The 13261-nt window shown below is 28.9% G+C and overlaps 1 protein-coding gene across 1 annotated transcript; it reads right to left on the reverse strand.

Annotated features, from left to right (window-relative positions):
• Nucleotides 1-2064: 2064 nt before the first annotated feature.
• Nucleotides 2065-2376, reverse strand: LOC124365444 (sex peptide receptor-like). The gene has a single exon (XM_046821425.1). The coding sequence runs from the start codon at nt 2374-2376 to the stop codon at nt 2065-2067; it is 312 nt and encodes a 103-aa protein (XP_046677381.1).
• Nucleotides 2377-13261: the final 10885 nt, after the last annotated feature.

Raw genomic sequence — 13261 nt, forward strand, 5'->3', positions numbered from 1 at the left:
ATATATATTTATAATATATTTATTTATTTATTTTATTGCTTACTCATCGTAGACGGTTTCCATAGTGTAAAATAATATATTATTCAGTTAGTGTGTTTTTATTACTGTACGTATAGTAAATATTTTTTAATTCACTATATATTTTTTCTTCATGACTTATTAATTAGTATTTTAGTGCTAGTTAGGAAAACACGTTCTTAAATCAATCCTTAGATTAAATTTCATTTATGTTTTTAAACTTAAAAAACCCCATGTAAGATACATTTGTAAAGCTGTAAATCTTGTTGTCTTTTATTAACAATGAAGAACCTGACAATGTATCTCGTTTGTACACAGATATTCATACTACCACGTTCTAGTAAACTTTTTAGAGGAAGCCAATGAACAAATTATTACACATATAACTGGCCTACGATACTTAAAAAAATTTCATTAGAGGTTGTTTTGCTCACAATTTACATATAGCATGTAAAATTGGAAACAGACTAGACCTAGGTTAAGAACTAGGGCCCTAATTTTATGAAGAAAGTCAGCTGAAAATGAAACATTAGATCATTAATTCATTGATAAGATTAGTGATCTAGAGGGCTTATTAAGTAATTAAGGGAATTAATTGAACAGTTTCAAAGAATATCGCTAGAGAATGTTCAGTTCTATTTAATCAAAAATTTGTTAGCTTGATAAGTGGAGGTGTTACAATATTTATTATCCATTCAAACGTACAGGGTCATACTCATATATTTATTAGAAACATAGCTTCCCTTCCAGTCTGAGTCTGCTTGCTACGTTAACATTAGGCTGATTACTTTTCGTTTGATTTGGAATTCAATAATAAAAACATCAACTACCTGATCTGTACCATTCCTGCTTCTCGTATTTTAGTTATGTATTTACCAACGAAATTAGTTATGTAACTGCATTTATTTATTTTTAAGGACAAGGCAAATGTAGACCTAGCTCTACAGTTCACGTGACCAGTGGCGTCATTAACTCTTTACTTTGTATGTAAAACATTGTCAAAAGTATGCTAAAGAAACGAACTGTTGAGAAATTTCATTGCTGTTGACCCATGTTTATTCCTTGGATTTTATTTTATTACGTCTCATTATGCCACGGGCGAATATGTATTATTATATATATTTTTAAATGATTTTAAAAAATACACTTGGGACATAAAAAACCGTACTTTTTATATAATAGCTCATTACAGATAGACTTTATTAGTCAACAGGTCCTGACGTCTCTCCACCCAAAGTAATTAGTATTCTGTCTCTCTCTGTTGTCAGAAGTGATTGTATTCGCCCTTCCTCGACACAATTAACCCTCTCATTGTACCCTCTCACCATTCACTGAATGTGCGCTGTATTTAATCAATTATGAAATAAATGTTTGTATTTTACCCTATGCATTATTTATTAGTAGATACAAACTTTTACAACAATAGATGCTACTAAGGACACGATAAATATAAGGTTCAAATAAAAACCACGATATTTGTTTAAAATAATCTAAAACAAAATTAACTTGTCAAGATACAGGGCTTTTTCTAATGTAACGCTAATGACAATTTTAAATTGAAAAATAGAGCTGAAATCTAATTGCACTAAATCTGTCATAATATTTTTATTAACTTTTGATACACAAGTAATAAAATACAACTAAGATAATGAAGCAATATTAAATGAATTATAATGCCAATAAGGTCATTTTCGTAGCATTTCACTATAAAAACTTAGTGAAGCATAAATATTATGGGAATATCCTTCATTATTACATTATTTTTCAGAATGATATTAAACAAAAGTAACACTTATATAAGATGAGATATTAAACTATTTGTTTCAGTTAAATGATTATTTAAATTATAAACTGACACTAGTGATTTAATATTATTTAACAATTTACTATATAGGTACTTGTTTCCCCTGCAAAAAATCTCGCATTATTAAGCACTTTATCAAACATACTTTAATGTTAATTTTCTGAAATAAAGTCCTGTGATATAGTTTTCCGACGATATGTCTTATCAATATAGTAATTATAATAAAAATTGAGAAATTAGATTTACCTCTGGACAGCGAGGGCCAGGGTCAGCCAGATGGAGGCGGTGTGGAAGAGTGTAGGGACGACGTCATTCATGAAGGCCCAAGCGTAACATGCTCTCACTGGGGTGAGAGGCTTATAGTGGTTGCTGAACGTGTACATGTATAAGAGCCACGGGGCGGGGAACAACAATGTGAACATATCTGAGAGAGCCATCACCATCAGCACGGCGTTAGTGGGAGTCCGCATGTGTCGCTTGCTGAGTACAACTACTATCAGCGTGTTGGCCACTATGGTGATCAGCAAGAGGAAAGGCGCCAAATCCAAATACATGGCAAATAGCAAGTACAGCTAATAAGATACAGCAATATACAACTAATAATTAGCACATACATATTTACAAAATTGAAAAACAGAGCTGAAATCTAATTGCACTAAATCTGTCATAATATTAGAAAAAGAATATATTATGTCAAATTAGAAAAATGTAGTCATGTTATTAGTGGAACTAAAGCAGTTTTTACAAACGCCACTGTCTGTTAAATCTTTACTGTACAATCTCATGTATAGGGTGTTTTGTATTTTTTTCTGACGTTTGCTTCCAATGTGCATCGTTTAATATGTTTTTGGCAATAAATAATTTATGATTAATTTTATTATTATTAATATCAAAATTTAACTAACTATTATACGCCTAGTATAAATCGGGAAAGGTGACGTGGCGAAAACACAACTTCTGTTAATTAAAACATTTCCGGAAGTTTACCACATTTTAATGTTATACTACATCAGTAAAAACACTTAAAATACTTGTAATGTCATACATTGCTCTAATGATAAAATAATCTATGCCTAAAATCTGTAACTATAATCTAGGTTACAATAAATAAATCATACCCCTACAATTCGACATGAATAAGGCACAAATAGAAAGTTTTAGTTTCCAATCCCAGAACACTTGATATAAAACATGCTCTTAAAAAATAAAATATTAATTTTGAAATCGTACTGAAAATTAGACGTTACAATATATATATATATACACTGAAACGAATAACCACTGAAAATTCATATTATAAATCCGGAAAGGGTTTTCTTTACAATCCTTCCACCTTAAAAAACTAACTTAAAAAATATGTTATCCATATTTACTACTGGGAATACAGTTCATCAAACGGAATTTGTTACTCCTACTAGAAATATTGAAGAATGACATTTATCTCTTAAGAATTTAATAAATTCAATTTAGATAGATCAAGTTCCTTCAGTTTAGAAGCTGCATTAATTATCATATTATTTTCTAAAACTGTATATACGAGCTTTTAAAATGGTACCTTTGGTCGTCTTATCTATTTAATAAGGGGTCTAATGTACATTGCCATTGGTTACGCTAAGAGGACAAAAAATATTATTAATGTTCAAAACGTTATACATGCAATATTATATAAGTGCCACAATGTTAGAAGTACATAAAAACAGTTTTTTACTAATATTTCAATATAAAGTTATAAGCATAACTGAATACTCGTTTTAACGTCTGTAATATCGGAAAGAATACTAGTGCGCCCATTTTTCTTTGCTAGTCTTCTTTTTAATAACATAATATATAATATATATATATATATATATATATATATAAGTATAATTTTTTTGCTTGCCAAATTTAGTAACGTTAGAGAGCAGTATCCCTGTTAAAATTATACAGTGCCGCATATATAAATATATGTTCTTTTAGATGAATGGTACGTTTTTAAAATTTCATGTAAAATTATAAACTAGATAATAATACATTAACCAAGTTTTTAAATTACAACCCTTTCGCATTTCAAATATAATCATTTTTTTGTTTAGTTTTAGTAAATATTTAAAACAACACACAAACAATAATTTTTTAATTCAAAAAACCTACAGCAAAACGCTGTAAAATGTCGTGTAAAACTTGCAGAGTATTGACATCGTCACGTGGCGAACTTAATTAAATCAACTATAATGAGTGACGGAAGTTGATGAATGATGAGTGAGTTATTGCTTCGTCATGATGAATGAAGCGGTAGCCGCGGCGAAAAGGGCAAATAATACTAATTTAAACAACCTGATAGTACCGATCATAATGCATGTTGAACATGATTAGCAATGGTATTTTACACATAGTATGGATTAGATTAGAGCTCCCTCAAAACTTTTAATGAAGAGCTCAATATAATATCTATAACTTATGTCTATTATACGTTTTGTATTCGTTGTAATAAACGAATAAAACCCCATTTGAATAAATTCACTTGGTGAAGAAACCTGCTCAATAAATCTTAATACTCGAACCCCACTATATAACTATACTAAAACAAATATTTAACTAATACACATTAAAAATATTTTTGATTTCGATGAAATATAAAAATAATAATATAAAATTCTATTTCTCGAACGGCCAGGAACTGTACAAAGACGGTTTTCACAAAAAAAGTTTAACACGACAAATAAAGCCCGTCACCTGTCTCAGCACGAAACACATAAAACATTTTTTTCATTTTATAACGTATATCCGTCAGTAATACAGCCCTATTCCTAGTAAAGGCTACAATACTGGAGTAGAACCATAGCCTGTCTATGGCTCAGTAGTAGTTAATACTCTTGGTTAGTGTCACAAATATTTCTGAACTGAGAACCAGGTAGTACTGTAGAGGTATTATACCTGGTTTTTATTGGAATCAATAAATGACATTTTACTAAGACATAACTTGATTTCAGGTCGCACTGGTTTTTCTTGAGATTGAAATCGTAAGGGTTGAAAAGAGTTAAAATACGGAAAATAATTATATTCTGATATAATTTTTTAGCTTGATACTCAAAACCTACCATATCACACAAAACATAGTTGCACCACAGTCACAAAAAATAATCAAAAATTTTAAATATGTACTCTAATATCTGTATATTGGTGTTCTGACACTGAGTCATCGTTTACTTACGTTTATTATGATTTATAAGTTAAGACAAATATAATCTGAGTAAAATTCGGTACTTTAATATTTTTAAAACTTTTAAACTTTCTCCTTGTGATATAAAGAGAAACTATCGTGGCTGACGATCGATATATTTCTTATTGTACCAATTTCAAGAAAAGCCAGATTGTACGTCTACACAATCCGCATTGATCCTCGGCTACTGGACGTCATTTCCATGAATAAGCTGAATGATATTTATTTAATGGAACGCGATAGCCTCTGCATCGGCGTGGATTCAGGAATTCACTCTGGCCATCTCTAGTATGGGCTGAGTAATTAAAAATGGTTTTATGAATTAATAATCCTTCTTTAGAAAGGTTTTAAGTTTTATTTGCATATATTTATTTATTTATTCATAAAACAAACTCAAAGGCGATATAATTAAACTGTATGTATTTTAGCGTGTTTTATCAAATATAAAGTTAACCAATGAACCTCCTCGAATTTATATACAAACTTTAATTATGAACATAATACGCACGTTTCTGTAAGAAACTATGAACAATAAAATAAATTGAGCTTTACTTTTATTCACTTTACGCAATTGTGGCTGTGTCTACTTCAATGGTGCCTTATAAATTACTATACACATAACGTCTAAATAAAAAGATCCAAAACTCCTTTAATCTTTCCTTTTCGTAAACATACATTATTTCAGATGACAGAGTCTTTCATGTTTATGGTCAAATGTTCCAGCTTACGAATAATATCGCATTAAATTTTCTTATAGAGAAAATTTATAGTTTCGATTTAAGTATCTTATACAAACTTTGTATCTAATTCATAATATTCTAATTCTATGAATAAGCTTTTTATTTTATAGCATATAATAGATTTAATATGTTTCTTTTTGATAGATAAAATATATAAAATTACATTTAGAATTATAGTTTTTATGTTGTGGTGCATTTGTTTTGAGATTTTATTTATCAAACCAACTGAATGTGGGGTATTATTTTCTATTACCATCTTTTTTATATAAACGGAATGACTAAAGATTTTTGGACTTTCTTTGTTCCACTCCACTACTTTTAATTTCTGAATGCGTGTTAACCCATATTTAGTAAAAAAAACAAATTCCGACTGATGAAATTTTTCGATATAAATAGTCACGAGGGGATAAAAATCAGTCCCCTCGTCCGATATCCCTTGTTATAATTGGAGTATTTTCATTAAGAACTTAATTTTAAAGTGACGATCCATCGAGTTCAATTTTAGAATAATTCAAAACTTCACTTCAAAACTTGTCTCAATTATGTCACGGAGTAAAGTCTCGACCTAAACTAGACATCAGTAATAAATTTTATGAGGCAAATTGGTAATATCTAAAAATCCAGATACATCTCAGAGGGTGACTTTCATTTTGTACTATTTACTTGACCAAAACTTTCAATCGTATTGATTGTTAAGGTTGTTAAGGTATTGATTTCCCCAACCGAATTCTTTGAAATTTCGAACAACTATTTATTCTAGCCAAATATCCACTTTGCAAACAAAATGTCTATTATATATTTGGCTGTGATAGTGCTTCACCCATCTTTGTTCTTCAAGAGTTCTGAATGTAACCACTACAAATTTACATAAAAACATTTCTAAAAAAGAATTTATTTATTCTAAAATGAATTATACAATAAAACTCAGCTCATATTTCTAAGCTTTCGTGCACAGTCGAGGATAGTAGAAACTACTACTCAAATCTATACCCGCACCACAGTGTCCCACAAACTATCTCGTTGTGAAGGTAAGACTTGGTATTATGAGAGAGCAAAGTACACGAGAAACAGATATTATCTGTTATAGCTGTTTAAAAATCTTGTGATTATTGATCAAGTAATATCATATTATAACGCAACAAATCGCTTGTACAACAGTCACTCCATGAATAATAAACACTAAAATAAAATCTTAGTTCTAAATATAAAACTATTCTACGTAATTAGTTATTCTATAACGTGAGGTGAAAAAGCATGCAATTACATATTTGTTCAGTTTAAACATTTTCACATTTTCATATGTAGTAAGTTTTAAAATAAATTATAAACATGAGGTGTATTATAAAATAATTCTTTAATGAAGTACCCTGATAAAATTATGAAAAAAAATGTTTCAAATATTTACTAAATTCTATATTATTATAAGGTTGATGGAAACTACGACATTCTTCATTGTATTTCAAGAGTTAAGCTTCCAGATATGAGGAACTTGTTGAGGATAAACAGTAAGTTTAAGGCATGATTTCAGTATATGGTTAAATGATTTTAAATTTTATGAAAATGATTTATTCACATCGGTATTTTAACAAATGCCAATTGAGTGATAAGCCAAGAATGTTTACTTAGGTAATAAAAGGGGGTATACAATTGTAATTTAACATGAATAAAATTATAATGAATAAAAATTACAGTCATTACAGTATGTTGCATGTTGTTAATAAGATCTGAGACGGATCAATTATATTGTTTTATACAATATTATTTGAATAGTTTAATTTTTTTTTTTATGTATTCCATATCATATTGTGTTTTATTATAAGATTCATTTACATTTAATCATCTAAGTTAAGGGCGACCACTGGAGGAACTAACTTTTAGTTGTATATTATGTAAGAATCGACAAATAGACAGCACAAGAATTCAAATACAACGATATGAGTCTTTTGCGTTTATTTTGAATTTACATTTCAAATAACGTGTCACAGAATAGGAGTTACAATTTTACATTCAAAGTTACCCTCTTTTCCAGATTTGAAAGGGGGGAATATTTTTATGCTTCAAAAAGTGCAAAAAAGCATTTTAATAGATATGGTAAATATTTTACATCGATAACTCAATTCGATTGAAATATATCCAGGAGTATCAGACTCAATTTAAACCTTGTAAATTCTTGAAAGTCACAAGAAGGCAAACTTTAAATTGGCGTCAAAAACATAATTCTTTGGAACAAAAAATGCTCGTACATGTGCAAACCTACGAAAATGCGTGCGAAACCTCGAGTAACTGGTAATGTTTTATATTCAAGAATGAAGTGTTGTATAGAACTAGAGAGAGAATTGGTGGATCGCATGAGTTGTGGCGCGTAACCTATTGCACACTTATACTACTTTAAAGTTCCTAGTCGCTGTTCAATTATATCGTTATCAGTAATCTATGATAAACAGTATATATGTATATTAAAACAGCAGAAAAATATATATAATCTGATATAATAACTCTCAAAACCGTCCTACATCTTAAACAATTTTGTATCTTATATATTTATTTCCCTGACTCCAACAATATATTAGGACAATTAATTTGTCTACGTGATTGTATAGTTTTGTTACAGTTTAACCTTATATTAAATCAGCTCTTGAAATATGACCCTGTGACTGACGATTCCTGAAATCTGGAGTCTTGTTCGTATCATATTGTCAAAGAAAGTCGGTGACGTAGAAGCTCAAAATGAACTTTTACATTATTTTGACATTAGACTCACCAATATTACAAAAATTAGTGTATTATAGTTGAAGAATTATTTTGATCGTCTCATCAGGTGCACAGTTTCGTCCAATTATATGTTTTAGACACGATCTCCTAGGAGAGGGGATCAACTGAATTTTATACACATAAGTTAGTTATGATAGGAAGGCTAAAACCATACTGAGTTGAAGATTATATGTGTATATGTGTATGTGTGTGTGTGTGTGTGTGTGTGTGTGTGTGTGTGTGTGTGTGTGTGTGTGTGTGTGTGTGTGTGTGTGTGTGTGTGTGTGTGTGTGTGTGTGTGTGTGTGTGTGTGTGTGTGTGTGTGTGTGTGTGTGTTTAATTAATGTACTCCGCTTTATTTACTTTGTTAATAAGCATGTTAAAAAAACCATAAATTAAAATTATCCCCTTTACATAAAAATTTTTCATTGAACTGTATGTTTCTTGTCCGAATATAAACACATTTTCCTCCGTACCTTCCATCTAGATAATGGAAACTCCCTTATAAAAAGGTGAATTTCAAAATGCAATTGTAATATGTTACGCCCAGTTCAGAACTGCTATCATAACTATTCTGTGTTTGAAGTTTATTTTTGGAAGAATTGTGACGAAAATAGGATTTATTCGGACATTTGCCATCGTGCAGTGAAACAAAACATCAGTAACCTCTTTATTATAACTGCTTAGTTTTTTAAAGTCTAAATATTGAACAATTTTTATTATTGCATGTTTCTTAACACTTAGTGTGTGTCTATATATATAGATTAGACATGTAAATCTAGTACGAAATTTGTGAGTTTTAACGTGCGTTATTTATGTAAATATTTATTCAATTATTATTTATTATATTTATATTATTTTAAATTTCAACAAAATCTACTGAAAATACAATATGAGTTTTTCATTACACCAACTTTTAAAGAGGTATCATCACTTGAGACTTTAATTTAAAATATTACAGTTTCATAATACATGATGGTAATTTAAGTTTGATCTAATACTCTATTTAAAGATACTTTAATAAAGTTCATAGCTAGTATTTTCGTTCAATGTTTTAGACATTTTAGACAATTTAAAATAAGTATGTCACAAACACCTTTCAGTTTTAAAAACAGATTATTGATATTAGTCTATGTCATAGAATTATATTTTACGTTTTACCTTAAAATCTAAAGCCTTTTATATGTTGAATTACTTTTACATTATTTAACGCAATATCAATAATATGTTCAATATTTTATTCAACACTATATCCACTTAGGTATAAAAAATGTTTATTAATTTATATAAATAAATAATGAATTTATGTTCATGCTTCAAGATTAGGCTGTGTACCGCAAGACTTTATGGTGTATTTATAATAATTATGTAAATAATTACATAATAAATTACCATAAAAATACTATAAATTGTTCTAAATATTAAAAAAATATCCTGTTTAATTTAAAGAACATTGTAAAATGATAATTGTTTTAAACACTCTTATTATTATTTTACGATTTAATAAAATAACAAGTACTTTCTGGGATAAAAAAATAGAAGGAAAATTATACACTTCGGGTGTATGACCTTCAGATATACGATAATGTAAATATTGATTTTAGGCATATTTTTTATACTAATTAGCTTACCATTCACAAAGAAGGTTTGAAATCTAATTAATAACTGTCATTAAATTTTATCTAAATAAGTTATGAAGTTTATAGCTTATTAATTATTGCTTAGCGATAAAATCCACAAGAAAACTTTGGTAATTATTTTTAAATATTATTATGCCGAGAGAAAATAATTATAAATTATATCTAGTGACTCAGTGAAAAATATATCCATATACATCATAATATAATTTTATAATATTAGTAACAGCAAGAATATTGAAGGGAAATGACAGTTATTCTTTATGTATTGAACGATTTAAAGAAGGAAAATTAACCACATAACATTGAAATAAAAGAATAAAATAAGCTTATTTAAATGGCAGCACCTTTCCTATAATATCTTGATATACACGTTTGATGTGAAAGTAAAATCTAACTTTTAAAAACTTAAATTAGTTTTTATTTATTTATTATTGTTTACTTATTAAAATGCTAGTAAATCGACTTTTGAATTGAAAGTACAATCACGTGTTTTAAAATATATAAATGTTTTTTTTTATGAGAAGTGTATTTATAATAGTACAATATCCGGGTGTAACAGTTCGGAATCAACAGAGGATGGTAACTGCACGCGGTTAGCGGTAATGTTATCCATGACCGTGCATTAACAGAACGAGTTGATATCATTTATAGTTGAGTCCGATTATTTCGTAGAGCATTAGTACGGTTTAAAACCTGATGTGCGTTTATACATCAGGTTTATATTTTTTTTTCTTTGTTCAAAGTAGTTTCTTAATGATATGTAAATGAATATGTGATATTTTCAGAAAATACCACCACGAGGACAATACCAATATGCTGATGATAAAAGTAAAATTTACTGTTAAATATCATTCGTGTATGATAAATAACAGTCTTTCCAATCAAAGATACCCTTTTATTGCGGTATATAGCTATGCTGTTTTAATTTCTGCTTTCATTTACTGGCCTCCAGAAAACATACACTATAGGTTTACAATGAAATATGAAATTTATATATTTTTGTATACAATTGACAGAATCACAAAAAAATTAAAGTCCATAAATGTAAAAATGCATACACATTTACCTCGTTCTTGTTATAATATATCGAAAAAAATAATATAACAAATTATAAATTAATAGTGTATACTTGTAGTTTAATATGAATTGCATTTATATAAAAGGTAATTATGTTTTTGATGTGTTTTCATTATCATTAATTCATTATACAAGGAAATATATGCCAAACTAGTATTTAAAAATTAGGAATAAATTTTCTGATGGTTTGTAATAAATAGATATTTACTGAATAACTTAGAATAAAACTGATAAATATCGTGACCGTTTTAATTTAGCTTAAATTGTATTTAAGACTTAAAAACCCTTATGAGCGAAAACCATGTTTATACATAGTACACACTATTTATAAAAAAATTTAAAATTCCGTTTTGTTGTTAATAATTAATTCATAATCTTTAAAACTTATGTTATAATTAATCCTTAAAATAAGTTATTATACCTAATACAATTACTTTTTTGGCACTATAAAAGTCTTGCTCTTTCGTAAAACGATTTTACACGGATAATTTCCATCAGTAATTAAAAAAAATTTGAGTTATAGAGTAATCGTTGCCTTGATATTCTTATTAGGACAAAATTGACGGGACAAAAATTCCCAAACTAATAATCTCCGTGTTACTTTGTTCTCCGGAAATAATGTTCTTATTCTGTCTTGCTCTTTATCGTTAACGACAAAAATAAGAACATTTTTACTAACCAATTTTGTGTCATGTTATGATTGTGTTACGCACGTGAAGGTAAATCTTTAGAAATTAATTCTATCAATGTGTTTAGGAATTTCTACAGTTTATTAAATCCGGAAGCAGGTAATAACATGACGTATTGGGCTCGCTATTCTCCGAATAAATCAGTTGTTACTTCTGCAAATAATCAGAGGAAAATTTATCTAAATCATAACTTTTTTGTTTGGATTAAATATGTTCAATCAAGATAGGTGATCTCTCACCTTTGAATATTTATAAATTTCATGCTGACGCAAAGTTAGTTCCAAAGTTATGTGTGCACAAACACACAACTTTTACGGTCTAAATTAATTCAGACCGTATTGTTAAATCACTACCTTGGAGTTGACTAGAAGTGTTTGCTTAAATTACAAAGTACGAACACACTACACTACCTGTACCGTAACAGGCTTTACTGAGTTTGCAAGCTTACTCAATATTTAATTTTATTAGTCTACATGTACATGTCACATCTTAAATGTTAATTGACAGTAGTAATTTTGTTTAAAATATGTTTTCTCTACTATGTTCACGTTTCATTCTTAGTTACCCATAATACAAGGTAAAATTAATCGTGAATGCTCAGCCATATCCCTTTACATGGACCATCATTGCGCTTCACGGTGGAGTGTAGCGGGTACAATGGTCATCAAAAGATAATCATATGAAGCAAAGCCAAGCGTATCTGCTCTATGTAAGGGTGACCGCTAAGTTAACCTATGTTTGCAAGTAGCCCCTCTGCCCGGCCGTTGGATTTGGTTCGGAAGTCAACCTTAAGCAGCTGGTTAACAGGTTAACTGTTAGAGAGGGCTTCTTAGCCCTAACTTTCCGTAATAAAATACAAGTTTACTTAACTTTTGATGATGCATATATTGAAATGAATATTACTAATTAATTTTAAATATATTGTTTTGTTCGTTCTTATAATCGTATGGGTATAAAAGTCCGACGAGCATAAATAAATATTTCTAGATCTTTGATAATAGGCTTCGCAGACGGTCAACCAATGATGGTAATAATTTGTACGTAAATCAATAAATTACCTACAAGTTTTTATCAAACTTTACGCAGCTTTATTTTTTAAATGTTAAATAGATAATAAATTTGATGTACGATTAACAGCCTTCCTCAATATTTCTAGGATTGATTTGTTTCTTTTTTTGGTTAACTTAGAAAACAAAAACGTGTATGTAAGTACCATATTCAGAAGGGAGTAAGAGTTGGAGATGAGCCTTAATCTTCCATTGGGCAGGATAATTCATACAGTTTAAGTCATAATGCCTTTGAAGAAGGGTTTTTCTGTTTCAGTTCCTTCCAGTTACATCGGA

This window comes from Homalodisca vitripennis, chromosome 6 (genome assembly GCF_021130785.1).
Source record: "Homalodisca vitripennis isolate AUS2020 chromosome 6, UT_GWSS_2.1, whole genome shotgun sequence".
NCBI lineage: Eukaryota > Metazoa > Arthropoda > Insecta > Hemiptera > Cicadellidae > Homalodisca > Homalodisca vitripennis.